This window comes from Dendrobium catenatum, unplaced genomic scaffold (genome assembly GCF_001605985.2).
Source record: "Dendrobium catenatum unplaced genomic scaffold, ASM160598v2 fragScaff_scaffold_334, whole genome shotgun sequence".
Classification (NCBI taxonomy): Eukaryota; Viridiplantae; Streptophyta; class Magnoliopsida; order Asparagales; family Orchidaceae; genus Dendrobium; species Dendrobium catenatum.
The window spans coordinates 816,300-833,657 of NW_021318796.1; the positions used below are offsets into that span (position 1 = coordinate 816,300).

General features: G+C 35.8%; 1 protein-coding gene across 2 annotated transcripts in view; it reads right to left on the reverse strand.

Annotated features, from left to right (window-relative positions):
* Positions 1 to 17,358, reverse strand: part of LOC110102825 — a 48,432-nt gene that overhangs the window by 16,709 nt on the left and 14,365 nt on the right. For both annotated transcript variants that reach the window (XM_028693635.1, XM_028693634.1), the window contains exons 7-11: positions 17,183 to 17,310; positions 10,404 to 10,478; positions 10,143 to 10,214; positions 9,527 to 9,592; positions 9,332 to 9,449 (exon numbers count right to left, since the gene is read on the reverse strand). In XM_028693635.1, the coding sequence (XP_028549468.1) occupies positions 9,332 to 9,449; positions 9,527 to 9,592; positions 10,143 to 10,214; positions 10,404 to 10,478; positions 17,183 to 17,310 (459 nt within the window). The remainder of the gene's footprint in view (positions 1 to 9,331; positions 9,450 to 9,526; positions 9,593 to 10,142; positions 10,215 to 10,403; positions 10,479 to 17,182; positions 17,311 to 17,358) is intronic.

Sequence of the window (17,358 nt, forward strand, 5' to 3'; positions counted from 1 at the left end):
TTAGGGTTGCTTGGAGCAAGCAGCGGCAAGGCAAGGAGGAGAGATGGAATCTTCTGAAGATTTGACGACTACGAATTTACTAATCTCAAATGTCTTCTCGTTGAATCGACAAGAATTAGTTAGCACGAACTAGAACTCACAAAGAGATCTAGTCTTCTCCGGCGAACTCACTAAGAGATCGAGGAGGGTGAGAACTCACCAGAGGATCTTCTTGAACTCACAAGGAACACATAGTAGTAAATTCATTTATCCAAAACTACTATTACATGAGAAAGGCATATAAATAGGCCTCACAATGTCAAAGAAAAAAAAGACTAAATGCCCTTGGGCTACATAGCTATCAATACCCATAAAGGCAAAAACGGAAAAACATAAAGTAAAAATAAACCTACTACATAAGATGATGAAAATACAACTCATGCTCGTGGCCGTCGATCTCCGGCGTCGAAAATGCTGACGATGTCCTCATCATGGGCTCTTTCCGTGGCCGTGCCCCCTTGTTCCCGCTCGGCCTCCTTGGCTCCCGCGCTCCTACCTTTCGGTTTCTTGGCTTGGGATTTATTTTAGGTGTTTTAATGTTGTGATGTTTAGGTTCTTGTGAGAATTAATGTAATGTGTCTCTTTGTATTCCCTTTCATACCTATATATATGGGGGATTGTTTATGTTTGAAGTATGATGTTATGAAAATGTTATTTTTGGATAAGCTATAACCTGCGGGTTTGCTTTGGAAATCCTGGGGCTCTTTCCACCCTTTTTCTCATCCCCTCCGGAATCCTGCGGGCTCTTTCCAACCTTTCTTCTCGGGCTTCTAACCTCTTTGTCTCTCCAAGTGGTCACTCCACTGTTTCCTTCTCTCCAAGTGCAGCAACTTTAGGATGTCGTTTTATTTTATTTGGAGTCGTTTGTAAGAGTTTAAGTTGTTGAAATCATCGTTTGTAGTTTTAATTTCCGCTGCTTAGTCTTATTTAAGTTACCTCTTTCTTTTTTGATGATTTTGTGTCTTCTTTAGTAGGAGATCCGTTTGTCTTTGTGATCAAAAGATATAGGTCCCCTATATTTTTTGCTCGCATCACGTAGTTGATGATTGTTTAGCCAAAACACCAAATAGCCAAGGTTTTATTTTTGTCCAAGAATAATGATACATATTATGCTTTTAGATGTTTTCAAAAATAAACTATGCCAAGAAGGTCTATCATGTCAATTCCATTCATAGCGATCATGATAGTGAATTTGTAAAACGTAAATGTATATAACAAAATTTTGTGATAAATTTGATATTGATCTTAATTTTTTGGTTGCACGCACGCCTCAATAAAATTGTATTGTTTACCAAAAAAATAGAACCTTAATAGAGATGGCCCTAACCATTCATCATGAGCATAATGCTATATGCAAAATCATGTTACCATCCGATCTCTTTTAAAAAGAATCTTTATGAATTATGGAAAGGTCACAACCCCAATAAGGAGCACTTAAAAGTTCCTAAATGCAAGTGTTTTATGTTAAATAATAGTAAATACAACTTAGAAAAGTTTGATGCGACATTCAATGGAGCTCTTTTTATTGATTATTCCTCAATAAGTCCTTCCGTGTGTATAATAAGAGAGCATTAGTTGTCAAAAAAATATTTTGTAATATACTTCCTTCATGAGTTTAATAGTAATTTTTTCAAAGATTTTGAAGATGCTGAAGTAGAAAATATCTTAAAGAATGTAAGCATCTTTGTCGAGTAAAGTGTTGATATTGGAGTTTCTCAATAACATCCACAAGCTTTCAATCTAAGGTAGAAGTACATGGGACTGCATCCAGCTAATTGGATCATCTCAAAGTATACAAGCATGTTTTTCCCTCCTATTAATCATCCTATAATAAGCATAAAGTGGGTGATTAGGAATAAAACAAATTATTCAAGTGTCATCATCAGGAGCAAGGCTAGCTCATAGCTCAAATGTCTAGTCATGTCAAGGGGATTGATTTTGAAGAACCTTTCTTCCTGTAGCCCATATTATAGGGATACTTGCATTTAAATTAATTAAATTTTCGAAACCTTTCAAATATATGTTAAGAGTGTCATCTTTCTTAACTACATAACTTAGAACAAGTTTATATAGAAGAATCATGCGGTTAATTCATTCATTAAGCTTAAAAAAAGCATTATGAAGATTAAAGCAAGCTCTAGGAGCTTGGTAGGAAAAAGTTTGTTGAGGATAATATTTTTTTTCAAAGAAAATATGGACACAACCTAATGCATACGAAAAGAAAATGAAAAAATCTTAGTAATACAATTTTATGTTGATGACATTATTTTTGACAAGTTTTGGTGTGAAGAATTTGCTAAGATAATGCATAGTGAGTTCAAGATAAGTATTATGGAGGCCTTAACTATTTCTTGGGATTACAAATAAAGAAAGTGTCAAACAAAATTCTCATTAGCCAAACAAAGTGCATAAAGCATTTACTTAAAATGGTCAGCTATGAGAACCTCAAGTCAATCACAACCCCAATGAGTCCATCTATAAAGCTTGACCATGACAAGCATGGAAAAGACGTGGATCAAAAGATCTATCGATATATGATAGGATCTATATTCTATTTAACTTTAAGTAAGGCCAAACATTTTTTCAGTATTGTATGTGTGCTAAGTTTCAAATATCTACTAAGGAATCTCATTCAAATGAAATTAAGAGAATTTCAAATTTTATTCTCCTCATTCTATAAATTTATTGCTGATTATTTAAAACAACAACAACAACATCAAGCCTTTATCCCACTATATAGGCTTGGCTGCATGAATCCTTTTTCTCCATTGTGCCCTGTTAAGTGTCAAATTCTCATTTAAATCCAATAAAAAAAGGTTATTTCTAATATTTTCTAACTAAGCCGTTTTAGGTCTAACTCTACCTCTCTTAACATAAGTCAAATCTAAAACATCTACTCTCCTACCCGGGTCAGCAGAAAGCCGAAGTTTTATGTGACCAAACCATCCAAGGCAGCTCTCTCTAATCTTATTTTTGACTGGAACTACTCCAACCATTTCACATATATGCTCGTTTCGCATTCTGTCTCTAAGAATAAAGTCATTCATCCACCTGAGCATCCTTATCTCTGCAATACTTAAATTAATTGTATGCTTTTCTTTTAATGGCCAACATTTTGCGTCATAAAACATTACAAGTCTCACCACCATCTTATAGAATTTTCTTTTAAGTTTGAGGGGGTAATTTATATCACACAATAGGCCCGTTGCATTCCTCCACTAATCCACTTCAACTATCTTGATTTCTACTAATAACAACCCCATCTATTTCACAATCATTCTAGACAATAGATCTGAGATATCTAAAATGTGTACTCTTATTAATGATTTGATCGCCCAAAGTCACAATCCACCCACTAGATATATTACTACTAAAATTATACTCCATATATTCGGTTTTATATCTACTCAAACGAAAACTTTTAGACTATAAGGTTGGCATCCATAATTCACGTTTACCTTCAACTCCCTCTCTAGTCTTATCAACAAGAAGAATATCATCAGCAAAAAGCATATACCAAAGTACATCCTCTTGCAAACATCCAGTAAGAACATCCATAAGTAAAAATATACGAGCTTAAAGTTGATCCTTTATGTAATCAAACTGAAATAGGAAAATACTTAGTTCAACCACCTTGTGTTTGAACACAAGTAACAGATCTTGCATACATATGCTTAATGACTTCAGTATAAGCATTATTAATACATTTCTTTTCTAAACTCTCTATAGCACTTCTCTTGAAACTATATCATAAGCTTTCTCCAAATCAATAAATATCATATGTAGATCCTCTTTATTCTCTCTATACTTTCTCATCAAACCTCTCAATAAATGTATAGCTTACATAGTAGACCTACCCAGCATGAATCCAAATTTATTTTCATAAACATTAGTATCACGACATAACACATGCTCAATAACTCTCTCCATAAGTTAAAGTATGACATATTAACTTAATTTCTTTGTAAAACACACACTATTATGCATCACATTTATTCTTAAAAATAAGAATCAAAACACTCCACTCATCTAACATCCTTTTATTCTTCAAAATAATATTGAAAAGTTTTGTAACTAAGAAACTCCTTCATCTCCTAAGTATTTACACACCTCTATTGGAATATCATCATGTCCAACAGCTTTTCTGCACTTTATTTTTTTAAAGTCTCTCTAACTTCAATTTTACTAATAAGCCGATAAAAATAAAAATCTCTATTTTCATTTAGGGTGCTAATGTCACTAAAGTCAATTGTATTCTCACAATCTTTATTAAAAGCTTATCAAAATATCACATTCATCTTGGTTGAATATCTTTTTCTAATAAAAGCACTTTTTGATCTTCATCCTTAATGCACTTCACTTGAACAAAATCATTATTTCTCCAATATCTTTGCTTGGCTAACTTATACATATATCTTTCGTCTTTAGCATCTAATCTATTATATAAATCATTAAATTTTAAATTCTTTGTATCACATATTATTTTCTTATATTGCTTACGAGCCTCTTTATATCTTTCGTAATTTTCTGAGATGTTACATCTATACCAATTTTTATAACAAAAATTTTTATTCTTAACCTTTTCTTGCACATTTTAATTCTACCACCAACTATTTTTACTATTATGAGTGTTGCGTCTTGAAATATTCGCAGCGGTAGATAAATATAAAGTTAAACGTCTTAGCTTTATACAAAGATCCAGCACGCAATCAGATAAGAGAGAGGGTGTGTCATTCATAAGAGACGTCAAGATTTTTACATGAAAAACCCTTAAAAGGGGAGAAACCATGAGGCCTAGCCCAATTTGAATGAATCCACTGGTATTTGTATTTGATTACAAATGAGGCCCTAGATTGGGGGGAAGGCCTTGGCTTGATGTTACAAATATACATCAAAAGAGTGTGTTATATGGTGGAAACAAGAAGAATCACTGTTAATGTCTTCGTTTGGTCAGAAGGATCGTAGTCTTCAAGCGACAAAGGTCATAAAGACTGTTGTCTAGCGACGGAGGTTGGAAGGACTGCAGTCGACAGGCGACGGAGGTCGGAAGGACTATTGACAGGCAGAAGTCCGATGTCGGGTAAAAATTCAGTAACGGACGAAAGTTATGCATCGGATACAAGTCTGACAAAAGTCCGGTGACAGGAAGAAGTTCGACAACGGGTGGAAATCCGGCATCGGGTAGAAATCCGGCGATGGGTGGAAGTCCGATGTTGGGCAGAAGTCCGTTGAAAGTTCGGTGACGGGAAGTAGTCCGACGAATGGCAGAACTTCGGCGTCGGGTAGAAGTCATATGAAAGTCAACGGATGGGCAGAACTCTGACGTCAATTGGCATTCGGGCAGAACTACGACGTTGGTAGGCTCAGGTGGAAGTCCAACGGTGGTCGAAGAAGAGTCTGGTGGCAAGAGAGTTCTCTTCTTTCTCTTCATTTTCTTCCTTCTCTTCTTGCTTGGGCCTCCTTTTCTTCCCCCCACTTGAGGGATCCCTTTTTATGAGAAATGAGGGGTCTATTTATAACTTTTTGAGAGTGGTATGACCAGTAAATCGGAGGATGATCAAGGATGAATTGGGGTGGTTTACATGGACGATCGATGTTGATTCCCTTGATCGTGGACCGTTCATTGGGCATTTGAATGTCTTAATGATATTAGAATGACGATCTTGGGCTCTGGATTCGTCTCATCGAGCCGCTCGATTCGACTATAAGCATGTCATGCTTGAAAACTGTTTGGTAATCCAAATTAGGGATTGAACCTTCTGAATGTGCTTCGTATATTCAATTTGGACTCATTTGGGCTCAGATTGAGCCGAATTGGTGTCGTTGGCTTCGTATTTCCGAGACGTTCAGTTCGACTATAAGTTTGTTGAAATTGGAGTTCAGATGATCCCGGATTTAATTTTTGAAGTTTCCAACTTGATTTTGTTTCGAGATTCGTGCTCGATCAAACATAATTTTTTGATGATATATTAAGGAGTTTTTTCCTTTTGATACTCTATGCACATCTTTTGCAACATTTTTAATATCATTAAATATTTTTTTCCATAACATTAGCTTCCTCATGTAAAATCAGAATCTTAAGATCTTGAATTTTACTCTCAAAAATATTTTTTAATGTTCTTTAAATGCCAACATCTAATCCTAGAACAACATTTTACTTTATTTTTCATATTTCTACCTCTTCATCTTAAAATTCAAAATTAATAAGCGATGTTGGATACATAAACTTTCACTTGAAATAACTTTACAATCTTTGCAATCTAAACGATCTATTTTTCTTATAAGAAAACAATCAACCTCAGTTTTACTATATCAATTCTTATAAGTGATGAGATACTCATCTCTTTTTTTTAATAATTTATTAGCAATTATAAAATTACAAGATAGAGAAAAATCTAATATGTATCTACCAGCTTCATTAGTTGCTCCAAATCCATAACCACCATAAATAATTTTAAAATATTCTACCTCTCTATCAATGTCTATTTAAATATTCCTCAATAAAAACTCTATTTTCAAGAGATATCTTTTGTATTAATTCTTCTAAGTTATTCTAAATTTTTAATTTTGAACACATATCAAAACATACTTGAGAAGCATAAGCACTTATAATATTAATAATATTAACATCAATAACACTTTTTAAAGATATGATTTTATCTCCAATTCTCTTAATTTCTACAACATTATCCATCAAACTATTATCTATAATCACACGTACATCATTTCAAATATGAGTCCTACATGAATACCTAGTTTAAACCCTAAACTATCAATCTCCTTATTATTCTCTCCAACTATTTAATTTTCTGAATGTATAAAATATTTATCTTCCTATGAATCATAATATCTATTAATTCAATTAATTTTTCTGTAAGAAAATATATATTCCAAGTTCATATCCTAATTCTAGTTTCATGGACTCACTCATTTGCCAACATCCATCCGTGATGTGAGAACCCTTGCTTATTTAACACTATAGTTGGGCGCCAGTAAAGCAACCCTTACACAATTCTCACTGTATTCAGGTCATACAGCAAACCATTTCAAAAGAACTTCCTAGCAATACCATAATATATTAAAATATTCATGTTATGATTATTTCACAAGTTTTACGCTAGTTGTTAACTAACTAACGCAACGCTCCACTTTTCTCATCCAAGACTTAAGACCTTACAATAGTCGTGCTAATCAATTAAAAATAGATGAAAAATAAAAATTTAATTATTACTATTTTATAAAATAAAATTTCTTGTTAATTAACTTTCTATATTACAATACTTTAAATTTATTATTCTAGTTACAATTTTAAAAAATATTAATTTAATAAATTTAAAAATATCATCACCTAATACATATGTATCTACTTCAAAAAATGAAATTATAAATTAGGTTTCACTAAAAATAAATAAATTTTTTGAATTAATTAAATCTTACCTTTCATCATCTTCCCAATTTGCCCAATTGTTGCAAGTAGTCAAGCCCTAGCTTTTTCGCCCGTGCTCGTCTCTTCTAGGCTCGCCTACTCTTTTTTTCTCGATCTCTCCCCATCTCCCTCTCTCTGATTTACAGAGGACTGGACCATTGCCTTTAGCTCCCCATCCGCGACTCCTCGTGATTGAACCCTTCGTCTCCATCGAACGATTATGGAACCGGCCAACCCTTCGACTCCTCATTTGAGAATGAAACAAACTTCCTTCCTCTTCCTCAACATCAAGTAATGGACACTCCTATGCCTTCCTCCAATGCTCCTTTGCCTTCACACAACAAAGTTATCGAGTAATGAAACAAGAAAAGACAATTGGTCCTTCGCCTCCTCATGACTTTTTATTTTGTCTCCTACGTGATTCCAACTAATGAGACCAACACTCATCGATACAATAAAGTTTGGAAATTGGAATATTACATTAGTGCCTTTTGTTATCCATTCATTTATTTTCATGGGAAAAAAACTTCATTGAAATTTCCAATGTAGCTCCAATCTTCTTTTAAGGAATGACAAATCGGGAGAAGAGGCAACCTGCTAACCATACTAAGTGGAGGCTAAAGAGTCAACCTAAAGAGAGGGGTGTGATCAATGGTCACACAGCCAACCTCTTACACTCATCAATAAGTTTGAGGCATGAGAAATAAATAAATAATAATTAAATAGTGGTATGACAACGACCCTCTTCATACATCATATTTGTATAAGAAAGTTTGGAAGAGACAAGAAAGATACAATGAGCAAGATCAAGAATAATGATATGCTTGCCAACTAACCCCTCCTACGCACCTCAAAGCTTCGAAGTGACAGGGCGCAAGAGAAAGAAGCAATGAAAAAGATAGAGAAGTCGAGATACCAAGTTGTAAATTTATTCAAAAAAGTAAATAAATTAATTTATTGTTTTAGAATGGAAAACATTTTCAATCAATTACCAACAAATCCCAAATGGAAAGGAACAACTTGCTAATAACCATAAATATAAGGGAATAATTCAGAGATTTCAAACAACAGAGACATAAGGGTTAATTTATGCGGCCATACCCTTACATTTGCAAAATGTCTAATTCTAAAATTTGAACCTAAGACCTCCATATTACATTAGAGGCAACTTCCATATTACATTATAGGCAACTTAACAATTGTTAAAGGTCCACACCATCAAACGGAGCAAATCCTATGCTTACCAAACATGTTTTGGTCATATCGAAAAAATAATCCAACTTCACAGACAAATAGCCACTCAATGTTACTCCACTGTGAAGCGCATAGAAAAAATAAATCAGTTAACACAAGAAGGATAATATTTGAACAACATTAATAACCCAAAACCAGGCCAATTTCTTGATATTTCAAGCAATGTTAAAAACGACAAGCCATGCTCTCCTAAGTTAAAACTTGTTCAATATACCTTAATGGCCCATTTCTACAAAAATTAATTATTCCCACTAACATTTGCACCATAATAAGCTGTTCTGCTTAAAAATTGATGCACATAATATCAGACTCAGTATGCTATGGTGAAATTCAGGCTTTCGCAGGGCTCGTTCAGAACGTCAGAAGGATTGCTGGAGCTAGTAAGCCATGTTAGATATAGGTGTTTCACAAACCAAAATTATTTCCCTAGAAGTATAAGATAGAAATTTGCACTAGGATGTCATTCAAAAATATTTTAAAAAAGAGCATTTTTTTGTGAAGAAAACATGAATTGAAACCCAGAAATTCAATTCTCAAGCAAGAAAACAGAAAAATAAATAAATTGCTCAAAATATCAATGAAGTTAGGATAGACAACTCATGAAAAGCATACATGATTGCCACTTGTTAACCGTCATGGTATTGATTTTTTTAGTGTGTCCAACTACAGCTTGGTCATTTAAAGTAGAGCCCAATGTGAAAAGGCAAGAACCAGTCGTACAATCCCAAACCTATTTCATGAAAACAAAAAGAAAAGTGTAAATTGAAAACTATAATTTCGAATGCTTGAAGCTAAGCCAAATACTACCTTCAACAGATTTGATCCACATGAAACAATGCTTGCACCCCTCACTGCAAATTCAACAGCCTGGATCTGTTCAGAGTAAAATTTACTCAGCCGTTGCATTATCTAACACCAACATAGTGATCAATCCACTTGTTAAGTGAACAAATACTTTTTCTTATATTATGATAAACCTTTTTTTAAAAATGGATTACTTAAAATAACGTCATAGGATAATAGCTACGAATTCTAAGATAGAGACCAATGAAGATCACCCTCATGATAATTACTCCAGAGAGCAATTTTCCTTAACACTGGAAAGAAAACAAAATCAAGTAAGAGATATGAATCACGCTAATGAAAAAAACAGAATTTTCAGAATGAAACAAATCCCGACTCTAATTAATGGTGCAGCAAACATTCTGCAATATGATTTAAGAACAGATTTCTACACTATGCCTGTTCAAGTATTATAAAAATGATTGAGTTGATCAATCCAAAAACAACAAGAATAGACAAATAAAGCCAGAAATCCACATTGACTAACACAAGAATGACTTCAACTACAGAATTTGCACTGATTTAATACAATAAAATAAGTTGAAGCATGGAAACGAAACACGGCTGAGTTTACAAATACCTGACAGTTGTGACCATTGAGTTGGATTGCCCTTCCAGAAAGAAGATTGTACAGAAGCAACTCATTTGGCGCCTGCATACAAGATGATGCCATTAACAAATAATAAAATGAATTGTAAGCTTATTCTTACTAAATAAGTGGGAAAAAAGCTTTTTATTGAAGAAGTGAGAACAGAAAAAAAATGCAATCTATAACAAAGTGGCATATAAGGGCCAAACAATGTTTTATAAGAAACCCAGACGCCTCATACACGTTACCAACCTCATTAGAGCTACAAACAAGTTGAGGCAGCCCTTCCGGGTGAAATCTAACATCAAGAACCTTTTGTACACCTTGCTGAAAGAAAATAACTATTAGAAACAAAAGTCTCATTAGCAGAGGGAAATACTCCCTCTCAAACAACAATCTAGCTCCTACAAAACTTTCCAGAATATTCAGCATAATTGAAAAAAAAAATGATGAAACATAATGAGAAAAATGGAGAAAAAAAAAGATCAAAATAATCTATGGACTATTTGTCCAAGGCCATTTTAGTCCCAACTAATTCAATGTATTCAATTTAGTCCCTTGATTCCTCAATTATGAATAAAAACAGTCCTTTTGTTCAATTATTTTAGATCTGATTTAAGGAGTTTAGGGACTATTTTGGATCAAATTTTAGAAGCAAAGGGATTATATGGACAAATTAGATAGTCTAGTACTAAAAGGCCACATAAATAATCCAGAGACTATTTTGACCTTCTTTTCGAGAAAAATAGAATAATTTATCATAAAAATTTATTTACTTCCAAATATAGATAGCAAGATAATCCCAAATCAACTCAACACCACAATAAAATTGTATTATAATATCAAATTGACTTCGGAATAATAATGTGCCAATGTGGAATGCTATGAATCCAAGAGGAATTCTACAAGCTAGGATTTTCCCATGAGGGCATGCAAAGATCTATGATTTTCCTTTGATGAGACCAAATGCAAGAAAATTCTTAGATAATAATGGAAGAAGAGATTACCCTAAAATTGATCAACAAAACCATAATTAAGAGATCTTGCATGCACTCTTGCAGGATAAAATAGAGAGAAAACTAAGGATCAAAATTAAACGAGAGGCATAATAGATTTCATGCAGAGAGGTGGGAGTGAGTGAAGGAGGGTGTTAGGAAACACATGCAGGAATCAAAGAGGACTTGGCTGAAATTTGGAATTTCAGCAAGGAGAAAACAGAAATTGAGACAAATCTTGTGGCAAAACACAAGAGAAATTTGGTAATTGATGAAAGGTGAAAGAAAACAAACTAGATACAATGGATCTTCAATTCGAGAGGAAGATCCGGCACCCTCAATCCCTAACCGGCGGCTAGAGCGCAAGCAAACCTGAGAGAAATCTCAAATTCAGCAAAAACAGAGATAACCCTAACCCTAACCATTCCCATCTCTGTAAAGCATACAAATATAATTCTAATTACTAAACAGACCCTCCCAAATTCAATTCCCTCCTAAACCGCCCCCTCCTCTTGATTTTTATTCAAATAATAGGCCCACAAGGGAGGTTGCCTGTTGTTCAACTCACCTGAAATAAACCCTTCGGCCTTATGTTGGGCTGACTAGACCAGTCCTTCTTGGACCGATCTAACAATACCCCCTCCCTAAGAATTATCTTATCCTCAAGGAGAAAGGATGAAAACTGATGCTTCACTCTCTCCTATGGCTCCTAGGTAACGTCATAATCCGATAAATTCTTCCATTTTATCAGAACCTCCGTGGCCCCTTCTTCTCTCTGTCAAACCTCTCTAAACTCTAGCGGTTCTAATAACACATCTAAATCCTCTGTCAATGTCACAGGTAACTCTGAACCAGCTACATGATCCCCAATAGCCCTCCTTAGTTGTGACACGTGGAACACTGGATGTATAGTAGTGGTCGATGATAATCTCAAGTGATACGCCACTACTTCAATCCTCTCCAATACATCATATGGGCAAAAATACAATGGGGCGAGCTTCTCATTCCTCCTGTTGGCAACCGTCCTCTGTAAGCAGAGTTGCAGCTTTAATAACACTTTATCCCCTACTTCGAACTTGATGTTCTTGTGTACACCTTCCTGCTTCTTCATAATTTGTTGTGCCCTCAATATGTGCATCTTCAATTCCTCCAACAACCCATCTCTTTCCTCCAAGTATTGATCTACTGAAGAAACTGGTGTGCTCATCTGCCCAAAATGCACCAAGTGTGGAGGGTCTCTTCCGTACAACACTTTGAAATGAGTCATCTGGGAAACCGAATGATATGAAGTGTTGTACCAAAGCACATGACAGCCACTTGGCCCACAATCGATGTGTCTCTGAACCACAACACCACAGGTAAGCTTCCACACTCCTATTTACCACATCCGTTTATCCGTCTGAGGGTGGTAAGCGATGCTCCTCTTTAGAATTGTTCCTTGCAGCCATAACAACTCTCTCCATAAATGACTAAGGAACACCATATCTCGGACAGAAACTATCGATTCTGGGATCCCATGCAATCTAGCCACCACTCTGATGAATGTTGTTGCCACTGTAACTGTTGTGTAAGGATGTCGTAAGGGAATGAAATGAGCACATTTTCTCAACCTATCAACCACCACTAGAATCACTGTAAACCCCTCAGATCGGGGTAGCCCGTCTATGAAATCCATGGTGACCTCCTCCCACATTCTGTCTAGAAGAGCCAAGGGTTGATGTAATCCTCCTGAAGCCATAGCCATGTACTTGTTTCTCTGGCATACCTCGCACCTAGCCACCAGCTCCTCTACATCCATATACATCCACTTCCAATAAAATTATGTTGTCAATCTCCTATATGTCTTCTACACACCAAAATGGCCCCCAACAGCACTTCTCACATGGAACTCCTGCAGCAGGTGGGGAATATAAACCGAGATCCGTGGCAGCATAAACCTTCCTTGGTATAATAGTCTCTCTCCCTCTAGGGAATAATCAGGGTGGCTACTCTCATCCCTCAATAGATCCATCATAATCTTCCTCGATTGCTCATCATGTACATTCTCCTCTTTTACAACCCCCCAATTTACCATTAGTGGTATTGAAATGGTCATCTCTTGGAGCTCTCCCAGACTCCCATGCAATTGGATAAGGAATCAACCTCCTTGTTCACTAATCATGGCATGTACTAAATCTCAAAGTCATAATCCAACAACTTTGACAGTCACCTCTGATGCTCCTAAATCACCATCCTTTATTCTAGCAAGTACTTTAAGCTCCTCTGGTCTATCCTGACAATAAAATGTCGGCCCAATAAGTAAGGCCGTCATTTCTAAATGGCTAAAACAATGGCTATCAAATCCCCCTCACAAACTGACTTCAGCATACCTCTGGTTGTCAACACTTGGCTGAAGTAAGCTATGGGTCTATGATTCTGTATAAGCACTGCCCCCAATCCATACACAGATGCATCTATCTCTACCACGAAAATCTGATTGAAATCAGGTAAGAATAGAACCGATACCATAGTCATGGCCTCCTTCAAACTCTCAAATGTCTGGGTAGCTGCATCCCCCCACAAGCAGCTATTTTCTTCAACTGCTCTTTCAATGACCAGGCTATGGTATTGTACCCTCTCACAAATCTCATATAGTATCTCGCCAATCCTAGGAAACCCCTCAGCTCTCTCAGATTCTTAAGTAGTGGTCATTTCAGCATTGCTTCAATCTTGGTCTAATCAGCGACTACTCCCTCCTGAGATATTACATGCCAAAAATATTCTACATTGGCCTGTGCAAAACAACACTTCTTCAGGTTGGCCCTCAGTTGCTACTTTTGTAACACCCCTAAGACCACTCTCAAGTGCTCCAAATGCTCCTTCTCTGACTTGTTGTATACTAGGATGTCATCAAAAAAAACATTACAAAATTCCAAAGGTATGGTTAGAATACCCTGTTCATCAGGGACTGGAAAGTGGGAGCGTTGGTGAGACCGAACGGCATCACTAAGAACTCGCAGTGTCCCTTATGTCTTCTGATTGTGATCTTTAAGGCATCCTGCTCTCTCATCTTGATTTGATGGTATCCTGACTTTAGGTCCATCTTGGTGAAGACCATAGCTCCACACAGCTCATCTAATAGCTCATTGATCACCGAAATGGGAAACTTGTTCGGCACAGTCTCGTTATTCAAGGCCATGTAATCCACACAAAATCTCCAGCTCTTATTCTTCTTTTTGACCAGCAAGATTGGGCTAGAAAAATGACTCACACTTGATCTGATGTTCTCCGCCTCCAACATCTATTGGATTTGCTATCAATCTCATCCTTCCAAATCTGAGGGTAGTGATAAGACCGGACACTAATCGATGACACTCCCTCCCTCAAGATGATGGTGTGCTCCTGCTCCCTCGGTGGTGGTAAGTCTTGAAGGGGGCTGAAAGACCTCCCTGAATTGTTGTATAAGTGGATGTACTTAAAGTAAAATATCCCCCCTTCTTCCATTCTGATCCCCTCTAAACTCTGCAACTCTACCAAAAATCCTCCTCCCACCTCATGCATGGTGCTCACCATGATTTTGAGAGACACCATGGCTTTGGATTAGAATAGACGACTTCTACTTTCCTTCTGGCCATTTGTACCTGGATCGAATCTCTCTGATACCATTTTTTTAGGAACACGTGCAGGAATTGAAAAGGGATTGGCTGAAATTTGGGATTTCAGCAATGAGAAAATAGAAATTGAGATAAATATTGTGGTAAAACACTAGGAAAACTTGGTAATTGATGAATGATGGAAGAAAACAAACAAGATACAATTGATCTCAAATTCAAGAGGAAGATCCGGCTCTCCTAATCCCTAACCAGCGAATAAAGTCCAAGCAAATATAAGAGAAATCCCAAATTCAACAAAAAATAGAGATAACCTAACCTTAACCCTAACCCTTCCCATCTCTTTAAAGCATACAAATATAATTCTAATTGCTAAATAGCCCCTCCCAAATTCAATTCCCTCCTAAACCGCCCCCTCGTCTTGATTAATATTCTAAAGAGAGACAGAGCTCAAGTCGCGTAAAGAGGCATCGGGCTCAGCTTTGCTTGCATGTGAAATGGGTGGGAGATGAGCCCCATCGTTCAGTTATGTGTGCAGCGAATCAAACGGACCTCAAGATCCTGCTCACATGTCTATGAGTTGAACGACCAAAAAGCCCTATGCCTGCAAACAAGAAAGACGAAGCGGCTTTGTGCCACTCTAGATCGTATTGCTTCGATTATTGAGAGGTCGAGAGCAGGAGGGAAAGACGTCGAAAGGTTTTTGTGTACCAGCGCTAGAAAATGAGAAAACTAAACTGAATTCACATAAGTCACCCCTATTCGATCGTTTATCCGATTTATTTACATGATTGAGGCATCAATTTCTTCAACCATGTGGGAATGTGTGAATGACATAGATTTTTTTTATTTTTCATTAAATATATCCAAACAAGGTCATAACCCTTCCTAATTAGGACGGAGATTAATCACTTTATCCAGCAAAGTTTTCAGAATGATAAATACAAAAAATATAATCCCTTGAACAATTTTGATGATTTTATGTCGTAACATCCTAATGATGCATACCAAACGAAATTGAACATCATAAAAAGGGGCAATTTCACCATTTTTAATTGATGCTAGAAAGATCACATTTAAAGGTTTCATGCTAATCAGTGATAATTAATTAATATAATCTTCCGTCAACCAAAATTGGCAAGTCTAGAAATAGAAATCAATACTCTTGATTTCTTGACGGTTTGCAGTTTATTGGGAGAAGAAGAAACTAGAAGTCCTTGATGGTTTTCAAATTATTGAGAGAAGACGAAACTAGAGCAAGGAATTCCCTGAGAAGATTTTTGGTAAGGGCACATTCGCTGCAAGTTGAGAATAACCGTAAAGAGGAAATAGGTGAACGCAGAGTTTGAGATTTTGGATCATGTCCAGGAGCAAAAGTGGAAGCAACAACACAGTGAGATGTGTGGAAACGTGGAGGTAAAAACGCACAAAAGTAGATGCAAGCTCTGATGTCATGTGATGGAGTGTAGAGCAATTGAAATAGATGAAAAAGAGAGTGGAATATCAAAAGGTGAAAGAGATGGACAAGTGGGCTATAGAGAGAGAGAGAGAGAGAGAGAGAGACCAAAAAAAGGAGAAGAGATAGGCAACCTAAAATGAGAAAGACTTAGATAGTTGTTCAAAGATCAATTTCCAAAGTCATACTCATAAATTCCTCGATCTAAACCCCAGGGTGCCATTTACTGTTAAAAAAACTAAAGAAAACTGAAATTTAAAAAGAAATTAAATCTTAACTTATGGGTAAACCCAAATATATTTAAAAGAAAACCAGATATTTGCTAAGCAAAAATCACAAAGAAAAAATAACTAATCATTAATGTTATCTTAGCCAAACATATATTGATCAAACATACCAATCAAATATTTATTTATTTTAATTATTCTATGTTAAATGCACATATAAAAAGCATTATTTGAAGTAGCTCGTGGCTAACTAAACTAAGAGGAACCACTCTATATGATTAAAAAAATTATTTGGCTTAATAAGCACAAATAAATAAATTTATTTGTGAAATGTATAACGTATCATGCTTTTGGCAGCATGTATATAAACACTTATGGGGACTGAACATGCCAAGTTCACCCAAAAAATTCACTGATCAAACAATATGAAGCATCAAATCCCATTATCCAGCATGTAGAAGGCCAACCTAAAAGCAAGGTGCCTTCTTTGCGACACATAGGTCATTGTATTGAATCCCGAAAATACTCTATTCAAAACAAGGAGTAAGAAAAGGCAGTGTTCATCAAGAAATCAACCCACTCTCAAACTTTCATTTAGGGAGCCTTGTAAATTATTATGATGCACCTTTCAAAGAAAAACCAACACTTAATGACAACCAATTTTCACAAAGGCTTGTATAGCAAGTGATAGTATCGGTAAAAATTGAAAAATTACCACAAAAAAAAAACTCAAAATCTCTTTAATGACAAATTAAAACTTTACCCTCCCATGAGGCTGAGCAATAGCAACACTTGATGCGTAGGCACACCAAGTAGGAGCCCATGAAGAATAATTTTTACGTTTCAATAACACAGCCGGCCCTTCAAATTGGCATTCAAGTGATCGCCAACCTATTACAGATTAAAAAGAAACAAATCATATTAACTATATAACAGTTA